Source organism: Filicampus tigris, chromosome 15 (assembly GCF_054856515.1).
Source record: "Filicampus tigris isolate MCC_2025a chromosome 15, RoL_Ftig_1.0, whole genome shotgun sequence".
Taxonomy (NCBI): domain Eukaryota; kingdom Metazoa; phylum Chordata; class Actinopteri; order Syngnathiformes; family Syngnathidae; genus Filicampus; species Filicampus tigris.
The window spans coordinates 8,714,763-8,740,302 of record NC_141231.1 but is presented as its reverse complement, the minus strand read 5'-3'; the positions used below and the strand labels follow the sequence as shown (position 1 = coordinate 8,740,302).

General features: G+C 41.7%; 1 protein-coding gene across 2 annotated transcripts; it reads right to left on the bottom strand.

Annotated features, from left to right (window-relative positions):
- Positions 1 to 480: 480 nt before the first annotated feature.
- aak1b (AP2 associated kinase 1b) lies at positions 481 to 25,133 on the bottom strand. Of its 2 annotated transcripts, none has more exons than XM_086052864.1 (20): positions 24,221 to 25,133; positions 21,688 to 21,806; positions 19,867 to 19,975; positions 19,315 to 19,457; positions 18,949 to 19,070; positions 18,760 to 18,841; positions 17,751 to 17,883; positions 17,499 to 17,602; positions 17,266 to 17,348; positions 16,989 to 17,149; positions 16,139 to 16,260; positions 15,692 to 16,048; positions 14,087 to 14,214; positions 13,821 to 13,993; positions 13,661 to 13,750; positions 13,473 to 13,568; positions 13,066 to 13,173; positions 12,790 to 12,960; positions 10,886 to 10,993; positions 481 to 4,009 (listed from the first exon to the last, which is right to left on the bottom strand). In XM_086052864.1, the coding sequence occupies exons 1-20, from the start codon at positions 24,381 to 24,383 to the stop codon at positions 3,471 to 3,473; spliced, it is 3,111 nt and encodes a 1,036-aa protein (XP_085908990.1). In that variant the 5' UTR covers positions 24,384 to 25,133; the 3' UTR covers positions 481 to 3,470. The 2 variants fall into 2 exon arrangements, with proteins under 2 accessions (XP_085908990.1, XP_085908991.1); XM_086052865.1 differs by lacking the exon at positions 481 to 4,009 and adding an exon at positions 7,706 to 10,640 and having other exon boundaries at positions 24,221 to 25,132.
- Between the last annotated feature and the right edge of the window lie 407 nt (positions 25,134 to 25,540).

Below are 25,540 nucleotides of genomic sequence, written 5' to 3'. Positions count from 1 at the left end.
GATCGGGATCATGGAATTGTCTGTGGAAATTGTGGAATCCCCCCCTCCCATCTCCACTCACAAAGCCTGGAGATCTTATCTCCATCAAAACAACTCATGGCCTAACTCCAGTTCAAATGTTTCCATGTGCTGTCAGTGTCACCCCCAAAAATGAAACATTGCATGCGTGACACTTGATGTGTATTTGACTCAAATAGAGTGTATCATCTTTCAGTTGTTCTTACATCGCCTTTTTAGCTGTTCAAATGGAGGATTAAGCAGGGTTTGTGATCATTTATTGGTGCATCGGCTTCGAAGTAAGTGCTCATGAAACGGCAGCAGCTTGGGCTTTATTTTTATACCCCCCGACCTTCGCCAATTTTATCTTTTATGTTGCACTCCCAACCACTAGGGAGAAACATCTTTTCACAACTAGGAAATGGTAACTTGGATGGCCAACATTCTAACATGACAATAACAGACTCACATTAAAAGCTCGAGTATGTTTCAACAAATGTCCCTTTTAATAGAACACAAAGTGTAACACTGACTTTATAAACGACTCCTAAGCAGATATTGCACAGACAAAGTACATTACAAAACTTTAGTAAATGATTAACTTTTGCTTGTCAAAGACATGATATGTTTCATTGGTTATACCAGGAGGTTCAAAGTCAAGTCAAATCAATTCTAAATCATACACGTTATGAGCCTGAAATCATTGAAGATTTTCCAGTTTGGATCATTTCCAAAATTCAACAAAAGTACAAAATGTACGCAGTGCTTTAACTCTGCCTAAAACTTATGCGATTTTTGGATTATTACATTTCTGTTGACAACTTTCTTTGGTGCAAGACTCAAGGTCACAACTATAAAAAAATATATGTACACAGTACATTGGGCATGCACATACTGTACTTTAAAGCCACTAAAACAAAAAAACCCTACTGTCTATAATCACCCTTAGGTAACATTAAGTCAACATTTACTTATACAGTACAAAAATATTTCCCTTCACAATCAAACCACACTTAACAGGGATGGGCAACTGACAGCCTGCGCACGTACATATGTGCATATGTACATACATACATAAAAAACACTTCGCTTTCCAATTTTTTGGGGGGGAAACTATATATATATATATATATATATATATTTTTTTTTACGAAAAAAGACGACTAATATTTTGCTTCTGGACTTGAAATGACAAAAATAGTACCTCAACAATATTAAAAGTTTGAGTGTGTTGATTTTTGTGGAAAAAAAAAAAAAAATGAACTAACGAGTTCTTGCACTTAATGTTGGTTTCTTGTTCAGCAGTTTTGTGCCGTCTTTGAATGGTAATTTTTAAGTTAGTGAGTCCTTTGCACTGGAAAAAACAATTACAGTACAGACCCCTTTCCACGTTTGTTAACAAAGGTGATGTCATCGGGATGCATGTGCACTGTGCAGAATAGCGGGGTTTGACAACACATACACAAGCGGACTAACAGGAAAGGAACGCGAAAACTAATTTAAAAAACCCACGTTATTAGATGGAACGTAACTTCCTGATCCTTATGGGATTGCAGAGTGGGAGGAAGAAGTTTCAAAGCGGCCCGATGTCCAATATTCATCTGTACTTAGTGGAGACACCTTGTGTTTACATAGATGCGGAAAAATCATTTTTAACAAACCAGAGTGCATTTTTTTCTGGGAGGAGCGCAAAACAGACCTGCGTAACGTGATCACATCAAAACGGCCTCACGAAAAATAGCAGCAGAGTTGGGAAATTCAGGTCCACGATGTAAAAACCCTTCCACAGTTTAGCTTTAGCCACAGGTGCTTTTACTCAACTGGCAGGTAAACGAGCTCCCTGAGTAGAAGCACCTGTGACTAAAGCCAAACTGTAGCAGGGTTTTTACTTCCAGACCTGGATTTCCCATGAATGTCTGAAACGAGTCAATTGTCAGATACCTACACATAAGCCAAACATCACCAGCTAGCGGCTAGCCGCTAGCCACTTTTATGTTGCTGGGGTGTTTGAGGGTGCCCAAGGGAAAATGGCTAAGATAAACATCACAAACTGTAATGCTAACTTATTATGAGCTTTCGATACTTGGAACGAGTGTGCACTGAAGCTTGATCATAAGTGAGTTAGCTACCAGTTACTAGCTAGCAGTAGTAACGAACACAACATGCTATTATTCCACAATTCCTCACTACTTACTCAACATTTTCATACATAGAAGTTAAGTTAAACCAAATGGCCACGTAATGAAATTAGCATCGCAAACACGGGAATTCCCGATGACGTCCTCGGTCCAGTTTGTAATTTGTTTAAAAGCCTGCCGCCACAGGCTCCTCCGGTGTTTTTGAAACGGCATTTAAGTTGCCCACCCCTGTTCAAAACAGTTCCTCTTTGGTTTCAAAACTTTACATATGAATGAAATGTGTCACTCGGCGTGGAGCACAAATGAGCGAGGTAGTGAGCTTCACTGGTGAAAAGCATCAGTTTGCCTCGTAAATACTAAGGTGAAGTGAAGTCCAAAATTTTCTTTACAGCATGTTTTATGCACCCCACAATATTTGGCGTGATATTGCATTTGTGGAATATGAATAAAGCAGAAACACATCAAAGGGGGCGGCCATTTTGCTACTTGCTGTCGACTGAAAATGACATCACATTGTCGAATGACTCAGGTAACGAGTCAACAACTATCGTGGCGCACCTGTTTTCTGGGTTTGTTCATGTGACGTTTGCAAGCTGAGCACTGTGATAACATTTTCAGTGTACAGCAAGTGACAAAATCTCAGCCCCCTGAGACGGCTAAAATCCGGTAGATTTTGCCGCATATTCCACAAATGCAATATTAATCAGAGCACCATGTTTAGACTAGGTGGGGCACATAGAAAAGAAAATGTTTGACTTGACCTCACCTTTAAAAGTCAACCCAAACATATTTTTTTCAAGAATATGTTCTATGTAGGCCCACTAGTTGAAACGCGGCATTCTGATAAATATTGTGTTTCTGAAATAAGATTTAATCCACCCGTTTTTAGCCATCTCAGGGGGCGGCCATTTTGTCACTTCTATGACATCACAGTTGCCCAGGGCTCAGGGAACGAACAATCATGGCTCACCTGTTTTCTGAAAACGGGAGGATTAACTCTTATCCCACAAACGCAGTATCAATCAGTGATCGTGCATAGAACAGATTCTTAAAAAAAACAACAAAAAAAACATGTTAGGGTTGACTTTACTTTAGTACAACAATGGTACAGGTACAGTTGCGCACTGTACTGTCAATTACTTGAACACTTAACAATGAAGAATTTAGTAGGAATTGGTACAGAAAGTCAGTAACTATATTCAGTTTGAGAACCTGCATTAACCACTCCACTCCACAAACATTTTGCCAAAGTCTCAACAGTAAGTAAGTAACCACCAATGTGTCACCCTTGGACTAATTCCAGTACAGTATTTTTGTACAAAATCCTACTGCTAATCAAGGTCTATGTTGGGAGCACCGGGGGCGAAACGGCGCTGCACTAAACGGATCGTCCAGACTCCGCCCCCCGATGGTCCAAGAGTGCAGCGGCCCCACGGCCACCGAGCCTACGGCGGCCTGCCGGCCCACCCGGGACACTACGCGGTGCACCGCCGCCGGCTGCTGGGGCAGAGGCGTCGGCCGGGCCAGGGGGCGCCGTCGGCCGGCCTGCTCCCGCTCCCTCCTCTTGCCGAACGGCGCCTGGAGGAAAACGTCGGGCGACGGCTCGGCTAGTTCGGTGGCAAAGAAGGCGCTGCCCGGCGCCGTCTTGTTTTTGAAAGGGGCCAGCAGGAAGATGTCGGGCGTGGGGGGACTGCCGGGGGGCTGATCCTGCGAGGCGGCAGGTTCGGCTTCCAGGCTGGCGGAGGGTCCGTTCCACTCGCCTGAGGGAATCATACATTCAGCTGCCTTCTCCTGCGTCTCCTTGGTGACCTGCGCAGACGCCACCATCCCACCTCCATCTTCTTGCGTGTTACTGGATAGCGCCACCTGCTGGTCTGTGTGTGAAAATAATAGACAAGTAAGCTGGACGGTTGCCACATTTTTCAGTCTTCAAAACATCGAAGAAAGAAAGATGTAACAAAGACTCCAAACAAAACAAAAAACAGCAACAAAATTAAAATGGACACAAAAAAATAGCGGACTGTCACTTTAAGAGCTTAGCTTAGCTTGATGTTTGTTCTTACCTGATTAGAAAGTATCAGCTCTCTGGATAAAATAAATGTTGATTAGTGCATTAAAACAGTGTTTCCCAACATTCATTTGAGCCAAGGCACATATTAACGGTAATTAGAAGAAGCAGTTTTCATATTTTGAAAATAAATCTTCTAAATTACAATATTTGTATTTGGAATTTGCCAATTATGTTACTCGGACATATACCTGCCGATACAATCTATACGGATATTATATATTTACACATACAATGATTATTGGTCAAGGATGCCGATAACCGAAATTTGGAGCTGATATTTATCTTCTGTAAGTCTTCAGATATTGCAGCATTTTTTGTTTCTCCATTTTACAGTAACTTGAACAACTTTTACTCTTGACTTCTGACTTTAAAATGAGTTATCCATCAATTTGTTGTGTATCATGACAATTAAACATTTATGTGGGTTCAGAGTCAGAACGGCCTTCTAAAAAGTCCAATGAAAACGTACACATCCATCCATCAATTTCCACAAATAAAGCTAAAGTAAGTTGCGTTACGTTTTCTACAGTAAATTAAGTTTTCCAAAATGTTAGTAGAACTGAAATGCTCGTTTTACTTAGCTTTGCTTTAAGTTCAAATAAAAACAAAAAGTGCAAAGCTCAGCAGCATCTCTTGGAAGGTTAACTGAAAAATTAAAGAATTAATTCCCTGAGGTTTACTCAATTTTAAGATGATCTCTTATAAGACAGAAGATTGAAAAAAAAAAATAAAAATAATAATATATATATATATACACACACACGTCTGTTACATGTTATGTTATATACATATATATTTATATTTTATATATATATATATTTTTTTTAATCATTGTAATATTCCAAAACATTGGCATAAATAATGACAATGAGTGTTAATCAATCACCAGATCACGTTCACATTTGCATTTTATTTGGCCATCCCTTTCGAACGATGTCACAAAAATAGAAGGAGCACAAGAAAAGATAGCACAGCTCTGACTGATGCGGGTTTGTGTGGGCCATGAACACAAGCAAGGAGGCTTGAGGAAAACATCAGCTGACATATCAGACGGGCTTTCTGCTTCGAATACATGTGTCGAATATAGAGGATTATTTTAAAAACAGGAAAATGGTTCTTCAGCAAATACACTTTATGGAGAAATGCACTGAGACATTGTGGACAATTATATGCTCGCAACTTTATGGGAACAGTTTGGCTCTATTAAGCATGGGCCATAAAGACACCAACTTCAGTTTCTTCTATTTTTGACTTGCTGTCAGAGGCGGACTTACCAGCAGGCGATTACACCTGGGGCACCAAGTGCCTCATAAAAACGGACAAAGATGACTTCTATTTAAAGTAGCCATTTTTGTGTTCATCTTATTTCATACGCTAAAATACACAGCAAAATGCTCAAATATATCATGATCGTTTCGACTGCTCCCCCCTCCTTTATCATGCAATGGACTATTCCATCTTCTATCCTGCGCGTGTCCAGACTTAACTCAGCTCGAGGGATGCAATTAGCAAAACATATCGACTAAATATGCCCCTGCTTTCTGTACGGCCACTTGTCCCAATACTTTTGTCCATATAGTGCAATCGGTGGGAAACATACAGCCTGTGGTCCACAAGTGGCCAGACAGACAATGTCATCCAGCCTGCCATGAAATAAAAAAAAAACAAAAACAAAGTAAAAGCCTCAGTGGAGTAACATTTGTTCGTCGTTGTTTTGAGGGTTTTCCCGTTTGTAACCCAATTTTACAGGCGTGTTCATACAAGTGAAAATGTACCTTTGGTAGCAGTTGCTGGCATGACCCCCGAAAATTGCCCTGGTAGCACGAGGAAATCGGTAACCACGTCTACCATGAGTCATTCCACAAAAACTTCTCAATAGCTCACAGGAAGTCAGCCATTTTGGTTGGAAGCAGACATTTTGGGCTAATTCCAGGGTTTGGACTTTGACGAACTGACATTGGAGAATTTGCCCAAATCAGAAGCAGGTTAAGGTCTTTAGCTTACGCCATCAAATGTGGGCCGAGCTTGGCATCAAACTTCATCATCATCATTTTTCAAGACTTGCCAAGAAAAAGGGAGTACAAAGGACCGTTCATCGCTATTTGAAGCTTTAATATGTTTTCAGAAAGTTCATGGCGGCCATTCCCCCATGTACAATGCTACTTTTGCCTGGCAGACATTTTCCTCCTTGGAGTGCATTTTGACCAACAAAGTCATGTGACTTTCCACCTGAGACAACACTGTGCTTTCAGGAGCGTAACCCTCGCCATATTTGCAGCATACAACAACAACGGGTACTGGAACTCACATACATCCAAACACGCACGCACGCACGCACGCACGCACGCACGCACGCACACTGGACACCAACACAAACACCCAATGATACTGCCATGCTTTTCCAAAACTCAAACTGGCAAAGCGAAACTAAACTTTACACAAAAGCACATGTTTTCCCTTGCCCGAGCGGTCCGGCAGAAGGAATGAAACAGGACGAACACAAAAAAAGATCCCCCTGGCAAGAAAACTATTTGTTTTTTGTTTTTTTTTTGGAATAAAAATATAGTCCTTCATATCAGTCCATGTAAACACACAAAAACGCTTTGTACAAAGGAAGATGAGCGGGGGACTGAATAGGATTCCCACAGCTAACATATCATATCATATTAACACATATCAGAGAAACACAAAACAACCCCCCCGGCCCCACACACACACACACAGTTCACAAAAAGGAATGAAATATTCGTATATTCTTTCAATATTATCTGATGGATATATGTCATTATAGATATTTTTAAGACTAATATTCATTTCTTACATTCATTCTCTAACACTCTATTCATATTAACATTTATGGACAGGAAACAAAGTCATATATATCATATATGTATATATCAACAGTAAAGCTATATGACAGTGACTTCATTATGTACATGGGGAGGGGTTGACTACTGTATTTACACTAACTGGGAGGGATGTCAGAAATGTGTTGAATGAGTTAAAGATGAGATGAAATGTTAAATGTCCGGCGTGTTCTCATGAGCATTTGGTAGGATTTTGTACGAAAAGTTGGGCACTGTATTTCCAAGTCAAGTCCAACGACTCAGCCATTCATTTTGTTGAGATTAGACTGACATTTCCTTAAAAGCAAGTCAACCCAAACTTTTTTTTTTCAAGAATATTTTCTATGCAGGCCCACTAGTTGAAACAAGGCATTGTGATTAACATTGCGTTGGTGAAATAGGAGTTAAGCAGCAAAATGCAACCCATTTTTAGCCATCTTCGGGGGCGGCCATTTTGTCACCTTTGTTGACTGAAAATGACATCACAGTGTCTCAGGGCTCAGGTAAAACGACCAATCACAGCTCACCTGTTTTCTGAAGCTGAGCCATGATTGGTCATTATCTGAGCATCTGTGATGTCATTTTCAGTCGACAAAAGTGACAAAATGGCCGCCCCCTGAGACATTTTGCTGCTTAACTCCTATTTTACAAACGCAATGTTAATCACAATGCCTTGTTTCAACTAGTGGGCTGTATAGAACATATTCTTGAAAAAAATATGTTTGGGCTGACTTCATCTTTAAAGGGGACATGGACAAGATTAAATTAGCGTGTAAAATTCATTTACAGTCTGGACACACAAGGGTGATCTGACCATCTCTTGTATTGGAGAGTGTCATCACGAAAAGTGAGAATATTTGTTGCTCGTCGATTTTTTTTGAGGGGGGTGGGGTGGGGGGACAGTCACTTCAGGGTTCATAAAGGTCACTTCGTATAGAAACATTTAAATTGGCAACACTAACGAGCCAAGGCGCTCTCAACGTTTGCATGAGAGAGAATCAAGATTTGACATTTGTATATTTTGACCAAAAACAGTCAGAGACCCCCGGCAGCTGCTTTAAAATTATAGAAACATTGATCAAATATATGAAAAACAGGTGTTTGTAGACAAGTAGCATGTATAACACCGGACATTTTGAGGAATGCATAAGGAGCGCATTTACAGTGTAGTAGCGGAACCTAGTGGGGACATTGGTAAATAACCTCATCCTTTTAAAAATGCCATAAATCAGTCAAAATTGCATTTTTATCCAATGTTGGCAGATTATACTCTATACTATATTAGAAAATAAGAAAACCTGTGGACTAAAAATCCTGGGAATTATGATGTGTTTTTGTGACAAACTTACATCATTTTTGATCCGGCATGTTTATAGAATGTCCTGTTCACGTTGCTGGAAAATATGTCCAGTCATAACCAAAGAGTATATTGCAATACAGTGCTGACCTTTTTGTATGATTTCCTACTAAATCCTCAGGAGAATGTGTGAATTTCCAAAGAAAATCTCCTGAATATTAACAGTTGCTGTATTTATGAGCTGCTGTTCTATCATTATTCATCTATTGGTGCATAAGCAAAAACATGCGTCTTCTAATTGACATGGCCCACTGCTAACCGCTAATCGCTATAGGATGACCTGCATTGTCATTGACAACTTCCTAGCAACCTATTGCTTACATCAAAACAGAAGATAATAATAGAATAAAGCTGAGTGTAGGGACTTCATCTTGAAGTGATTTTTTTTTTTTTGCACAATTTCCACTGTGGTTCACATATCATTTGATGGCACGAGGAAAGGGTTGATTTTTTTTTTTTTTTCACAGTACCGGTAACTTTACAAATGCAGGATATTAATAATAATATAATATAATTTATAAGTAGCCTTAACTTTATAGAACAAAATTGCTATTTCATGAGATCATCTAATTATGCAAATGAATTTTAGGGCCACAATGGAAATGAAATAAGGAATAAAGTTATTAAACTATGACAAAAGTTGAACTATTACAAGATTGAAGTGTCAATCATCAGAACATATTTGTATATTACGAACATAAACCGGTAATATTGCAGTAGGCGGTAATATTGTTACAATAATAGTCATAATATAAAACAAGTTATTTATATGGATGTTATTCATATATCATATGAGGAGTAAGTATAATTTGTAACTAAAATGAAGTTGTGATATGAGAATAAAATCAGAAAAACGTTATTACTCATGAAAAGAAAAAATGTCTTCATTTGAAAAGAGAGTGAAGCTGTAATAGGCGACAATACATTTGATGCATTACTGGCAGAAGGCCTCAGTTTAATAGTCGTAATCAAAGGAAAATGACAATTTTTACGTAAAAGTGGTATTATTTTGAAAACAACGACAATTTGCAAGTACAATAAAGTTATAATGTAAGAAGATTTTTTTTTTCAACTAGATTAAAATTGTTATTCAAATACAATAAATGTATTCCTCCTATTACTGGAACATGTCATAATTCATAATTAAATAACTGTCATATTGCTGGAAAAAGTCCACAAGAATTGTAATAGTACAACTTTTTCCTCATAATTTTACTGTTTTTCCTGCGTGGCACCATTATTTCATCGTACACACACAAAACCCTGAAATCGTGTCGTTTTATTCCTTTTAGTAAAAACTGTAGTGTGGTTTTCACGTTTGTGAACTGGGGAAGTTACTTTGACAAAATCTCAATTAGAGTACCGGTATATCTCCCTTGGGGAGTTGGTGCCTGGTTTGAGCGGCAGCTGCTATTACAAAGCTGCAGAAGTGAAGCTTTGAAAAGTGACATCAGCGGTGGAAATTTTTATTTCTTTTTTTTTTTTTTTTTAAGTCTTGGACGCTTGACGGTCAAGCTAAGGTGCTAAACAAGGCTTGTTTGTGAAGACTTGCGCTCAAATGTCGCCTTCTGATAATAGAACACTTTTATTGCTCCTTTATGTAACTAAGGTGGTTTCATATCATTCGCTCATCAATAAGGGAAAACTCTACATTTCCCTCTCTTGTAATGGATATGTATGCCTTTTTTGAAAAATATGAATTTGAAGCTCTTAAAAATGTGCAAACAAAAGAGGGCAGGAGGGGAATCTGATCAAGGCAAACAACGACAAATTCACTTGTGCACAATGAACTACGACCACTTAGCACTAGGCTTATTGTACGTGACGACAATGAGCTATTGTTTTCGCTATCAGACATCATGTAATATTCAAAGGTTAAGCTTGATAAAGGGTGAAGATCGGAGATGGAGAGGAAAAAGATGAGAGAATGGCGAGTCGGTGAAGCCAAATAAGTGGCCGGGCAGGGGTGGGATGGGAAGGGAGCGGATGGTGAGGGATGGAGCACGCACTAGAATGAAGATGGCAGCTGTAAGTGACCTATGGCATGACTCAAATCCAGTGTTACAGCGGCTACGGAGCGGGCGGCGGGTGGGGGGGGGGCGGGGCTGAGGGGGTTGGCGGGGACGCGGCCTACAAGTCGATGAGCTGGTCCACCAGCAGGAGGGAGCGGGCCAAGCTGGGCAGGCTGGATTCAGAGCCGCCACTGTTACTGCGCGAGTGACCTCCTGAAACTGTCCGGAAGAGACACGGGGGGAGGGCGTCGGGCGGTCGAGCAAACAAGTTGGGGAGGGAAAGGCAGAGGGTGAAGGGTGGAGGACGGAGGAGAGAGAAAGCAGAATTGAGCTTTTGACAGCGCTGATGCTTTTTTTTTTTTTTTTAAACATTCTTACGACTATGTGTGAAAAGCGCAAGCAGCTGATCCTGCAATCCCTCTAAATTGGAGCATTTAGTAAACAAACCCTTTGTAGAAATGTACCTTGGGAGTTCTTTCGTCCGGTCACGGGGATGGGGTCAAACTCGTCCTCTGTGGCCGCCTCAACGCTGCTTTGCTGTGGCTCGAAGTCTGAGATGAGGAGGGATGAATCTGCAGAAAACAAGTGGTCACCTATGGGGATCAAGGCAACTTTTACATGGAAAAATTGATGGAACAGAAGATCGGGCATTTTCTAAGTCCGACCAGTCCAAAAAAAGTCAATCTCTATTTGTCTTTGACACAAGGCCGAAGACACAAAAGACACGCCCACAATCAAGTAATTGTCTGCTATGCCATAAAATTAGGGCTGCATTCTGTTTATTATAGTTTTATAATCAAAGACTTGGGGTCGGAATTCTCACGTTCAGCTAAAGAAAAAGATCCCCCAAACACTTTCCTGAAAGTATGGTATTCTTTTGGCGATGAGCAGCCAAACATACCTTCTGGAATTATGGCCAAAAAGTTCAACCTTGGTTTCATTGGACCTTCAAAATATCTTCAAAACACATGTTAAACGCGAGGGATAGGGACCAAGCCCCCGCTGCAAATGACCGACAGATGCCACAAGACAGCGCCAAAGCACTTCCTTCCCTTAGACAAGGCTATAGCTTGAATAAATGACGCTCCTCCCCTCACTTCAACATAGTTCCTTGGCACCAAGATATGGCTTTGACCTGATCACAAAAGCAATTTTAGCAATTACCAGCCGAGTTTCTCCCAAAATAAATGCAAACTACGGGGTTTCACTGTTACATGAAGTTACATTGAAAGTAAAATTGCCCCTGCAAATGGCTGGCAGCGTATCGTGCCTCTTGGTTCAACATGACTCGATAGAACTATGGATGGATAATTCCCCGAGGCACTTAAATAATGGTTGACAATTACTGCTCCGATCTTAACGCTAAAAAGTAGGCGTTCTTTTTCACATAAAAAGCAGACTGATTGCATTCAATATATATTTGCACAATCATTAATGAAGGGTGTTTATGCTAGCTATTAGTGCTTCTAACAGCAATTAGCACCTCTCCTTTCGTGGTGCACACCACAATCTCAAATTAGCAGCGGCTGCATGAACGAGCGCACAAAGGCGGCTTGATGAGTCGTTAGCATGTCACAGCGCCTCCAGCACATTGATTTAGCGTCACGCAGCAGGTGGCCAGACAGACACTTCTGCTCTGATTCACAGTCGCCTCAGACTGCGACAGTCGAGCGCTTTCGTTCAGTAGGCCGACGACTAAAGGGCAGCTGCGCTTGTGCCGCACTGATGATTCCGCTTCCCGTCCACACACACACACACCGCCACATTTCAAAGCTTATAATGCTGACATTTTAGCAGGATTGACACTACAGGTCCAACTGCCCCCTTTCTATGTACTGTACACCTCAAGTGACGTATAAGGCTGTCTTTACATTCACCAAACCTTTTAAACCAAATTGGCAACTAACTTGACAAGAATCAACACCGGGTAGTAAACGAATAAGGCTACGGTACCACGTGTATACTAAACATGACTATAATATGTTAATATGTCACAAAGCATTCTGTTGGGGCCAAGGGGCCAAACACTTTCCTTGTTAGTTCCATTTTTGCCACTGCGGTTATTATACCTTCTCCATTCCGCCATCACTGTTATACTTCTGTAGAAGCATCAAGCACGTAAAAAGCTATATATTTTGTAAAAGGTTTTTGTGTGGCTAATATTTTAGAAGCAGCTCATGAGAATTATCTTATGACATCACACCCGGTATTTTGAAATTCAAGTTTTTTTTCCTTTTAATTCGTAGGAAATGTTGGTTGAACTCCAAACTCCCAAATCATTTGGAGGTTCTACTGAATGAAGATTCGTCATCCATTCATCGAAGCAGGAATCTCTCGAGTACCCACTAGGGGAACTTTACACGCCTACCTGATGTTTTGGGCTGTGCAGAGTCCCCGGACAGCAGAACAAAGTCATCCAAAGCAGACGCAGCGGAGGCGGAGGACACTGAGGAGGCGGCGCTGCTTGCGGCTGCCGGAGGTGCGGACGGACCGGAGATCAGGGAACAGCCCAGCAGAGAGGCGTCTGCAGTGATGTGATCTGAGTAAAGGCAGAACCGGTCACATCTATTAGGTATCTTTCCCCACAGAGTCTTCCATACCTAATTCTGACCAGATGGATAAACCAAAGTCAATCGCGAGTTACCTTTTGCAGAGTCCTCCATAGAACCGCCAAAAGGATCAGACAAAGACAGCAGGTCGGGAAGCATGAGCGAAGATACGTCTGGAGATTTTAGTCCTTCAATAAGCTTCTCTGAGGAATGACAAGGAAATAAGGAAGAAACATTTAACATATACTGGACATGTGTTGCTACAAACTTAAACTATGAAATCATTAAATTAGATTTTGTGTGGTTGTAATCAGATCCTTTTCACAGGCTAGTGATCATCTTAGAATGAGTTGATCCGCCCCTCATCTTCGATCACATGATCGGACTGAGACAACTGGGTTGAGTCATTCTTAAAATATTTCTGCTCTAATAAATCTGAATAATGTTGAAATATCTTTTATTCATAATATTTGAGTATATTAATGTATAAAAGCGCAGTTACCTGGTGCACTGGACAGTTCAAGTGTATGGAATGGATCTGGGACGACCAACAGTGACGCCCCTGAATCGGTGTCAACGATGGCTGACGGTCGTTCAGCTAAGACGATACCAATGTCAGACCGGTAAGACTTATTTTACAAAAACATTAGCATTTTTTGTTGTGTTTGTGAAATGGGTAACAACAGGTACCTTGTGAGTCTTGGTCTGCATTTTCCCCATCTGAGGCCTGCAAGCCTGGTATCAGCTCCCCACAGGGCGTTTCACACTCCGATGGCGGGTCTGCAAACCACAACCATCCAGATTTTAACGACTCGAGAAAGCCACTTTCAAGTCATTACACTTGCTTTACCGTTAGGCTTTGCATCCTTTGGTTTGACTTCCTCGGCGGTGAAGCTGGAGAAGCTGTCATTGTCGTCAAACGGGTTCCATGTGGGCGGCGCGGTGGCGTCGCCGCTGGGGGCGGGAACTTTGTTTCGGTCCTGGACTAGATCGCCATGAGGCTGGATGGAGCCAGCTTGAGGGCTAGAGAAACATGAACAACTGGTTGAAACAAAGGATTTAGGGGATCTGATCCCATTCAATTTTTCGGAATGTGAAATAATGATAATAACTTACTGGACGATGTCCGCCTCTGCTGCCTGTGGAGAGTCTCCGTCGCCTCCGTTGGTGGTGCTTGCTGTGATGTCACTTGGGACACATGTGTGGCTTTGCACCTCCGCTGTCTTTGGGGAAGCAGGGCGAATCTGATTTGAGAGAGACAGACACTCAATCACATACAGGGAGTCATTGGATTATGTCAAGAGTTCCATCCCGGCATTGATTCAACACAGACTTCAAAGTCGCCGTAGTCTATCGTTAACCAACGTAAATGCGGAAGTAACATCAAAATTCCTGTGTATATTGTTCAGAAAAATAGTTGTAGGCCTACATATGAAAACATGTGTTCTAGTGCCATAAGCTTATGTATTGTTACGCCGTTGTGCAAACTAGTTCACCGCATTGTCCTGCATCGATACACCGTCCAAAACTGAGGACGGCGCATAAACAGCAACCAAAAAGAGTTGCTTGATTAAATAACTGGTGAACAGCAAATTCTAATCAGAGATGGCTTTATGTGTCCTTAAACATATTTTTAACATTGACATATTTTTGACATTGATTTCAAGAACGTCTTTACGGTTTTTCTAGCACTTTCTGGTTTTTGAGATATTTTCATTTTTGACCAGTAAAAGCTTGTACAATACGGATTTTACCATGCGTTGTAATTTATGACGTTTCAGAAAAAAAATTCCACCTATATGGAACCTAACCCTTAATTCATAAATATTAGTAAATATATCATTGTATCACATATCATATTATTGTTTTCATATTATTATGTTAAGAAAAACTCATGTGTTAGAGAAAAACGAGGACAGATTCAGCATGAAAAAATTACTTGCATCTCTGATTAGAAAAAAAAAAAAAAATCTGTAAGAATTTGTTGACCGGTGTTATTAAAAACATAGGACCTGATCCACTGAAGGTTTGAAAGGTGCAATAACAGTAACGACCGCACCCAGGATTGTGTGGGCAAAATAGCGCCAGTTCATACTGTACAATTAAGGCAAACGCCTTAAAGAATGTACAATCTTGGGCATCTCAAATGTGCAAAATAAAGGGAGGAGTAAATGCAAATTGATTAATTCAGCACATGCATTGTGATTTATCAAACCTCAGACAACTTGGCTAATTTTATGCCTTTACAATACCGCATCTGAAAGGCAGGTGAGAACCTACGCAGCTGCGCATAACGATGGATGCAGTTATTGTGGTGAGGAGGCGGCGTAAGCAAAATGAGAGGCAACAAAGAAAATGTATCCTTTCCGCTCGTGTAAACAGTTTTGAAATACCAGCAACAAAAATGATTGTGACATGAGCTTGATTTGCAAATGTTTAATGAGCATTTTTTTCTTTCTTTGTATAGCTTGCCATATTTTCTTAATCTCATCTGGTTTTCTTCTCATTTTACCCACGACTTTCTTTAGAATGTCTCGAGTACTGTTACTTAGTAGTTATATTCTGATTTGAGAGCAATCTTGGTAGCTCACGCGCCAACAGTGCAAGCAATCTAGTTCAGCCTAAACACACAATTTAGCACCTCGTGTTCAGGATCACATTAAATCAGGCTGATAGTGCCATCGTAAAAAAACACAAATTATAGTTGAACATATCGCTTACTGTCTCTGCCGCTTTATCCTTGACTTCCGTGGCGGCCGACTGAGCCTGGGTGACTGATGGTTGGCTCGTTTGCTGCTGTTGCTCTCCCGCTGACTGACCGGCGACTGATTGGCTGGGCGGCGGCTGAGCTGCGGCCGTCGGAGCCTGGGCGGGCGGCTTGCGTCGAGCGGGCCGCTGAGGTGCGGCCGGGCTGGACGGACACTGCGCCGCCTGCTGAGAGGCGGCGGTGGTCGCGGACGGAGGCGGAGCCGTTTGCTGGGCTGAGGACGGCTGTGCTTGGGCTTGCGGTTGGACATCTGCTTTGGAAACAGGTGCCACGACGACAGCGGCGGCCGGGACTTCTGCTGCTGAAGCAGGCTGCAAACAGCACGGAGGCGAATCAAAGTGCTCACATGAGTCGCCACCGGAAGACCTAAGCCAAGGCTCCCACATGGGTATGTACAGTACCTGCTTCTGTACAACTGCAGCCTGACTGGAGTTGTTTTGTGACTGGATGAGAGGCAAAGCACAAGTCTGTGCCTTCTGTGACTGGAGGGCCGCAGCAGGCTGCGAGAGGTCCAAACTGACTCCTGTAACATGGACACAAAAGTACGAGAAAGAACATGTTACCTGACCTGTCATTCACCTCAGTAAAAATATTACGTCGATTTTTTTTTTTTTATATATATAAAGGTGAAATTTACTTTCAGCCATCATAGAGCGTGAGATTTAAGAATACAGACAAAATTACAAAAAAAATAAATAAATGATAAAACGGAAAGCTTGCAATTGCAATGAAGTTAGCAGATAAGCTAATAATTAGCCTAATTGATTTTACTTCTTTTACTCTTTCTTCTTTGTTTTTTTTCCCAGCGGTCTGTGTGCCATGTACTAGCATGCAGACTTTCACAAGTCAATGTGACGGTTTGGAGGACGAGACTGCATTGTCAGTGGAAATTGCGTTGTGTGCGTTGTCTTGTGTTGGTCATCTCTAGTACGCCACAAACTGTAAGAGCAGACTTATCTTCATTGTGTCACTTTGTACTGTGTCGTGTCAAGACGGTAAACCCTTGAAATAGGATATGAAGTTAAAGCGATTTATCTCCCAACACAATCCGAGTAGCGCATAAGGCCACCAGTCAAGAGAATCTAATTTCTAATATCATTGCCTTTAATCCCAGTTTCTGACATTTAATCTTGATCTTTTTCACTCGAGCGTGGGCACACGATGGACGAGAGGGTTTGCAGTCTTGGCGCACATCTTTATTCCAGCGCTCTGTGACAAATGGGAGTAAAAATGAGGAGTTCTGCCTCTTACCAACAGGCTGAGCTGCACCACCGGGGAGATTCGCCCGCTTGCGAGGGGTGAGGGCAGCGGGCTGAATGGGAAGGATGCCGGCAGTGGCCTGAGTATGAGCTGCTTTGGGCCTCTGGCGAGGGGTGATGGAAGTTTCAGTGGTTGGGATCGGGTCTGTCAGCCTGATGACAAAGATGGGTGTTAGCCTACTTATATATCATGACTTATAATTATCAACTCTGCGTCTGGTACAAATATTAGCACATCTTAAATGGTAATCCAAGAAGGTGAGAATTACCGGGGTTTGGCCTGACTTTTCTTGGCTGCAGCGGCTTCGCTCGCTTTGATCGGCTCAGGAAGTTTGGAAGGAATTGCAGAATTCTTGAAGCAGAATGGAGAAGAAAATCTTTATTGACATTTATCTTTTCAAAATGTAGCTGAATTACCTCCTTTAGTGGGTAATTCTTAATAAAACGGTTGTGGATACAATCAATCATAGATGACGGAATAAAAAGGAAAATCTAAAAAGACCTTCAGATTTTGAACAGGACAGGTTCGCTGCGCCAGTTTGAAGGCAAAGTGGGACACCTGGTAGATATCGGGCCTTTTGTCTGGGTCAGGCTCCAACATGTAGCCTGCAAAAACACGACACGGGGCTATAGGGTCTTTAAAAAAATAAAATAAAAAAAAGACAAGAGCTATTCTAGCATCCTAAATCCATGCCTTTGTGAGTACAATTAGCAAAACAACAGTGTGATAATAAAAGTGTTAAGAGGGACTAACGAATGAGGCAGTGGAGATCATAAGAGTAGCGGGAGTTGTCCGGAATGGTGAAACTGCCATCGCAAATGGCCACCTGGCTTTCACCAAAGGGCAGAGTGAAGAAGCACAACTTGTAGAGCAAACAGCCCAGCGCCTGGAGAAGGAACACCACATGCACGCCCCGTCACACCAAAAAACACCAAACCCAGACGAGAGGAGCGATCAAAACACCATCACAACGCATCCCCATCGCACGACAAACTACAATCTGTTAGCTTGTTAAAAATCCAATGTGTGTCACCTTTAACACAAATTCAATCACAAAGGACAATTTGTGTTTAGTTGCACATCAATAATTTCATTCATGTGGAGCGAAATGCAGGCTACAATGTTTAATTAATTTACAATGGCGCAGCAGAAAGACTCTGCGTTTAATAACTAGAGCTATTCCGTAACACATCCTTGCGTGTCCAGAAGGGGGAGAAATTCCAGGTCCAATTGCATAGCCGTCTAAAAATAGATTATACAGTGGCTGCTTTCAATGCATGGCTCCCTTATGAGTGACACAATGCAACCAGGGCAATCTTTCATAGAGGAAATGACGCAACTAAGCATCTCTAAATCTAAAGCGGTGCACACAAACAGATAAATTTGAGCCTAATTTGAGCATTTTTCGATCAGTCGGAAAAAGCCTGATTGTTGGATTCTCGAAAAGATTATTCTGATTATCAGGTGGCGTGTGTTGTGTTAAGAGTGATTGAAGCAAATAATTGCACAATTGCTGGATGGCTTCAAAATATCGTCTGACCGATTATTGTATGGAGTGTATGTCAAATATTTTTCTTCATCAATCTGCTTGGAAAATGGTAGGGGCTTATAATTGTTCATGTTAATCCTGTTCAATATTACTGATTGCAAATCTTTGTGCGTGCAGTTAATCCAGAGCTTGGCTAAGCCGCAGTTTCGGGTTTGATGTCTCGTTCCCAAATCGTTGTCACCGGTCACAATAATGCTTGCAATCTTTACCAACCCAGATATCCGCTTTGGTGGTGATGATCTTGTTGTTGTAGAGGTTCACCATCTCAGGTGCGCGATATGACAACGTGGTGTACCTGAGGGAAAGCGGAAAACATCCGGTGAACATAAAAGGACACCAACTTGTGGTTTGATTTCGCACGTCCAATTACGCCACCCCAAAAATAATCGTGAACAAACTGACTTTTTAATCTCTTCCTCCACAGCTGTCACGCCTTCGGTCTGTGGACTCAGGGACTTGTTGGTGGCGCTGCCAAAATCACAGAGCACGTAATGACCTTTGTCGTGCAGGAGGATGTTCTCCACCTATACGCATAAGAGATGAGACTTGACACAGACACGTGGAGGCAATCGTGAAACGCGAAGGTGACCTTCTCTGGCACTTTGCATAATGAAGTGAGGAAAAAAAAAAAAACTCACATGGTGTCAATTAGATTGAAGTCAGTTTTTGCGACACTTTCTTGGTGTTTTAATAGAACACGAAAATGGAGTGTGCAAGAAAAGTTAGTAGGTTTTATATATTAGCACCATTTTCTTCTGAAACGATCACCTTAAGGTCTCTGTGGACGATAGGTGTCTTGCGCTGGTGCAGGCGAGACACGGCGTCACAGGTGTCGCAGAAGATCTGAAGCACCTCCGACTCTGTGAAGCCTGTCTGCAGCCTTTGATTCATCAAATTAACAACCTGGCCACCTGCAAAATAATCATATGCAAGATGCAATATATATATATATATATATATATATATATGCAACTAAAACTAAACACTGTCGTTTTTGCTCCCATTTTTTATGAGATGATCTCAAAGGTTCACAAACGTAAATCTGTGATAGTGAGCACTCTTCCTTTGCCGAGATAATCCATCCCACCTCACAGGTGTGCTGTATCAAGATGCCGATTAGACACCATGATTAGTGCACAGGTGTGCCTTAGACTGCCCACAATAAAAGGCCACTCTGAAAGGTGCAGTTTTGTTTTTGTTTTGTTTGTTTCTGGGGACTCAGAAAACCATTCTGTGCTGACAGGTTTTCTGAGTCCCCAGATCCCCCCCAACCCTCCCCCCAATAAAACAGCCACAGCCATTTTCCTTGAGGGCACTCACCCTTGCAGTAGTCCATCAGTATAAAGACCTCCCACACGTCCCTTGACCCCATGGCTGTGATGCTGGAGTCCAGATAACCCACAATATTCTTGTGGCCCACGAGGTCTTTCTGCAACGCCGCAAAAAGCCGAGATCATCATAACCCCACAGGAAGTTTGTGCGAGACATGCCAATTATGACCAACAAGAATGTTTGGAAGCAATAAGTGAACATGGATTTCAAGGTTACCCACAGAATGCTTAAAGAGATGTGTACAAGTTACATTTTAAAATGCAGAGTGAGGAAAGTGTAAACGCCAGACGTGTGTGTGTGTGCGCGTGCGTGTGTGCGTTGCAATGTGCGCGTTGCAATGTGCGGGGAAAAGGAATGAGGCTTAATGTTAAGACAATATTGCCCAGCGAGAATTTGAGTCAATGTTGGTTTTAAAAGAAAACACTGGAGGGTGGAGCCCAGAAGATAAAATGTGTCAGATGGTTACTCCAAACACAACATTCCGCTTGGTGTCGTGTTTCTCAGCGGAACAGCTCATGAGTGACGAGAGATTAGTCATGTCAAAATTAGCGCGAATAATAAAAACGTCAGGAGGGAGAAGAGTGGTACAAGAGACAATACTGAGAAAACAACAACAGCATATGACTTTAAGCAGTCATCTGTTTATGTGTGTGTGTCTGTCTGTCTAGTTGGCAGAATTACAATTTTTCAACTAATTAATTACACAATTTTTCATAATCACCTTTGTACTGTTTTCTGCAGTTTGTAAGATTAATTTGAGTAAAATGTTGGCATTAATATGAAATCATCAAATACAAAGTATATTTTGATTCAGACTGTTCTAATGGCTTTCTTTGCTCCTCGAATACAATATTTGTCCTGTAAAATACAGGATTTTTGGCAGTGTAGGAAAAGCATTATGCCTGTCAAGATTGTTTGGATGCTTCTCTGTGTGTCTTTCTGCAACGTTTGTGGATAAGTGCCCGTTGTTTGAGGTCTTCAAGTGCCACGATTAGCACGCTAATTTTCAGTAGCGAGTTAAAGGCGTTTTCATTGTGCATTAGCAATGAGCTAACTACGTTCGGGGAATAAAACAAAGTACTGTGTACAATGTGTAATTCTCTTTGTTTTGCGTGTTTAGTTTTACAGTTAACTTCTTACAGTTAACTGGAGTAAAATAAATGGCTTGAAACCAGCAATATTGGACTATTTTTGTGGACTGTTCACTATCTGCCAAACTGTACTCAGTCTGTTCAGGGCGGGCAGAATACTTAAGTTATGTTATGTTTTGCACGTTCTATAACGTACTTTTGGAACATTTGAGGTCCTTAAAGTTGAGATTTGCGATTGGAGTTTTATTTATATTTTTCATTTTTTTCAATCTTTGCATTCCTGTGTGTCAGGAACAGTTACAGGAACAGTTTATGCACTTTTCAATTGTGACACTTGAAATGTCAAATGGCAGTTAAAACTTTGGAAACACATGCCTCAGTTTTTTAAAAATATATTTTTATAATATTTAGGTATCACAATACGTATCGGATCACAACCCGAATATCGGGATCCGTATCGGATCGGGACAAAAGTGTATTGTCCCAGCCCTAATATGTACTATATTGCAGATAGAGGGATAGATAGATGGATATAAACATGTATTTGTAAAAATAAACATCATACCATCTAATAGACACCCACAGTTCTCTGCAGCCAGGTAAATGAACACAACTACATGAGGAAAGGTGGTAGATGTATTTTTGTGTGAGCTTCATGCAAATACAAAGCAGCACATACAAGCGACAGGAGGCGGGCACGTGATTTTCATCTACTCACCATTATTTGAATCTCGCACTTGCACACCTGCAGGTCGTACTCATTGTTGACGTACATCCTCTTCAGGGCGCAGCGCACGCCCTGATTTGTTTTCACAAGGAACACGATTGCAAAGCCACCTGTTAAGTCACACACACAAGAATATTGGCTGTCAACTGCAATGCGTGTGAACTGTATCTTGTATTTATCAGATTTTGACCAAAGCACACAAAGTGCGTTCAATACACTAAATGACATGGACGGGACAAATAACAAATGGTTGAGGTCCTTACAGTGTTATGCATTAGTCATGTCTTTGCTGCAGGGTAGAAATACTGTCGAGGCCTACATGGCGGCCTTACCATCTGCTGCAGCTCAGACCACAAATTCACTTTGCGCCGTTCGGGCTGGATCACTCGTATTCGATTTCAGGCTGATGTTGCGTGTTTACCTTGGTGTGCAATATTGAATTATACGACAGTGTGGTGCATTAAAACTGCATGAGATACCCATGTAGCCAAATGTACACTAGGTTTAGCTCCAACAATAGGTACCCCTGCACTACGTAGAGAGTGAACCAATTGAAGAGCTGTATTGAAGTTTCACATGGCTGTAACTTTACGCCATAGGAACAGTATAATGCCCTTATGTATCCCATATGTCGAATGGAATAAAATGAATGAATACACACACACTGTGGATACATACATACATACATACATACATACACATACATATATATAAAATAATCAGACTCCCTATCAAATGGGACTTTGTTGACAGTACGATACTTTTAAAAGATGATTTAAATAATTTCATTTATAAAGTAGTAAAAACACCTCTCAGTAGGCAAACTGTAAGCAATTACACACAGTACTGTCTTGACATTACCAATCAGAACAAAGCATTGGCACAGTGATATTTTTAATACAGCTCTCGCATTGGCTCTCCCTACATTTTATGAGTGCACAGGGAGTGCAATTTACATGGAAAATAGATGTTTATACTGTCTTAATCTCATAAGCAGGCAAAGTGGATTTTATGTTGTCCTATCCTTCCACCTCAGTCGTACAAAATGAAATTATCTCGCTAGTCAGTTTTTAATTGGATTTCTTTCTCGCAATCGGTGATGGAGCTCGCTTCTTGGGTCATTTACCTCAAAAGGGAGGCCATAAGAAGTCAATTTTGAGGCACTGAATCTAAAATAGCAGTGGTGGGGAAGCTACTAACCCCCCCCAAAGCAATTGATCCAGCCCACAGAGTAATTCTAAAACAAAATAAAACCTCAGCGAAACACAGCTATTAAAAAGCCCCCCAAAAACATTTCATTATCAAATAATAGTTCAACACGATGAGGTAGATGCTTGCACTTCTGGGTATGAATCTCGGTCCATTGTGAGTTTGCTTGCTGGCGACCAGTCCAGGGTATACCCACCTCTTGCCCAAAGTGAGCTGAGAGAGACAGCCAATCGCAGGGCACAATTAGACAACCATTCACACCCACATTTATATTGAAGGACAATTTAGAGTTTTCAGTCAACCTAAAATGCATGGTTTGGGAATGTGGGAGGAAGTCAAGATTCCGGGGAACTCCACACACAGATGGTTCCAATGGAGATTCCAACCCAGATCTCTTGACTGTGAGTCAGAAATACTAACCCCTACTCCACCCTACTGCCCTTACCCTTACAGGCATCGACATACAAATCTTTTAAGATATGCGGGGTGTATTTTACCATTACTTTAGCTACACTTGCACAAGCCAACTAGTTCTAAAACAGTTTGTTTTTTATGGGCAGTCAGAAATGCATTATTTCAAACCCAGCCAGACCCAAATTTCACATAGAGTATGTAAATTTGTGTGTATTATCTTTATATCACTACATGGACAGACTTTCCATTAGGGTACACAGGCAAATGCCTGAGGCCCTCCAAACACCTCATCCAAACTCATTCATGAAGTTTTCTTCCATTTTAAGCAATTGACATTGTTTTGGTCTTAATTCGCTTGCTTAAAACACATCAAAATGCTTAATCTATAATGATTGTTTTGAGTGCCGTTTTTCTCATGCAATGGATGATTTCATCTTATTGCTGCGCATGTGCAGACTTGATTCAGGAAAATTCAACTTGTTTGAGATCAAAATGAAGTGTAGTTATCCCAGTGGAGCTGAAAAGGGGAGGTGAGCAGTTTTTATGACAAGGGCCACATGTTTTAACCTTTTCTCAGTGAGAAGGAACATGCAGACGTTCTTGCCAGCAGCAGTAGCACTGCTGACAGTGTCAGTCGAGGAGGATGCAATGAAGATGAAGGTGAAAGTGACACATTATGATACACTAAAGTCGTAGAAATAGTAAATTTTAAAATGTTGATTAACCTTTTTATCCGTTGCAGTGCGAAAGCAATGAGATTCACTTGTCAGATAATAATGTTCAAGACGTATTTAAGGTTACAGTACATGGATGTGCAGTGTGACTTTGAAAAGTAAAATCTAAAATGCGTGCCTCGGTTGGTTAACACTGCGAGACAGTAACAACAAATGCCTCACTTCACCTTCGGCTATGATCTCCTCCACGGTGACTTGGTGGCGGCCCACAGCGAAGGCTCGCCCGATGAAGTTCCCCCCGGCGTGGCTGGACCCGGAGCTGCTGCCACCTCCTCCGGAACCCGGTCCGGAGCTGACCAACTCCCGACGGGAATCGAAGAACTTCCTCATGGCGTTAAAAACGACAGGATACCAGATTTGTGGCTTAGCAGGGATGCTTTGTCGTTGTTTCTATTTGCAGCATCCAAATGCGGAAATCAGTGTCGCTGACGCCGAAACATAGATTTTGGTGGCAAAATGAAAATTGGCACGCCGAACACGGTTGCGCCTAGCTGTTATGTAAGTGAATTACACACCAGCGGAGAGGCTATAGTAGCATCTTCCAGCCAACGTACACTAATTCCCCTTTTGTAGCTATTTAGCTCGTTTTATCCGACGATAACGTCGGTGTTCGCATCCATCTCTCGTTGCAGCTAGCTAGATGCTAGCTCCTCATGCGCTATGACATTTCGTGTTTAAGGTTATCCGGGTTATCCTCTGACGTTGAGGGGCTTCGAGTGCGATGGAAAACAGTTTCGCTCAACCAATATTCCCATCCTCAGTCGAGCTGCGCGGCGGTTCGGTGGCACGTAGCCGCGCGGGTAGCCATTTAATCACATCAGCTGACGATCAAACAGATTTTTTTGTTTTTGTTATTTCGCTAACAGCCTCCCGCCGACCACACTATTTGGAATAAAGCTCAAAACGTGACACGTCCCTAAATTTGAGTAAAGAGCAGCCGGAGTTGTTTTTTTTTTTTGGTCAAGCCTCTGCTCCAATCCCTGCAGCCATAGCGTTCTCTGACTGCCAACGATATCGCAACATCCCTAGCTGTAGCTGCTGCCGTTCACGGTGCGAACAGGATTGTGGGCATTGTAGTACAGGGAACGCAGCCGCAGACTCTCCTCCCTCATCGAGTTTGGTCATATGCGGCGTTCATGCGAGTGGGTGAGACCCAAAACACTAGTGATAAATAGTTTTCGCTCTCGTCCCCGCGTTTAATTACTCGCTCGATTACAGAAAGATGTTAATAAAAACGACATATACTTCCATTTGGTGAATTTAAATGCAAATATAAACGGGCACAAAAATAGCAGCATTATAGCACAGCGTTGTGTCACTTCGAAATAATCAAAAGGACCAAAATGTAATTTAGGTCTTGAATGAAACTTTGTTATGAGTTTACTATTCCCACAAAATATTGAATATGGGATTCACAAGAAACATTTGTCGAATATCACGACTTCCCGTTTTTCCGTGGTACCTGAACTCATCAGCATAACGTGAAG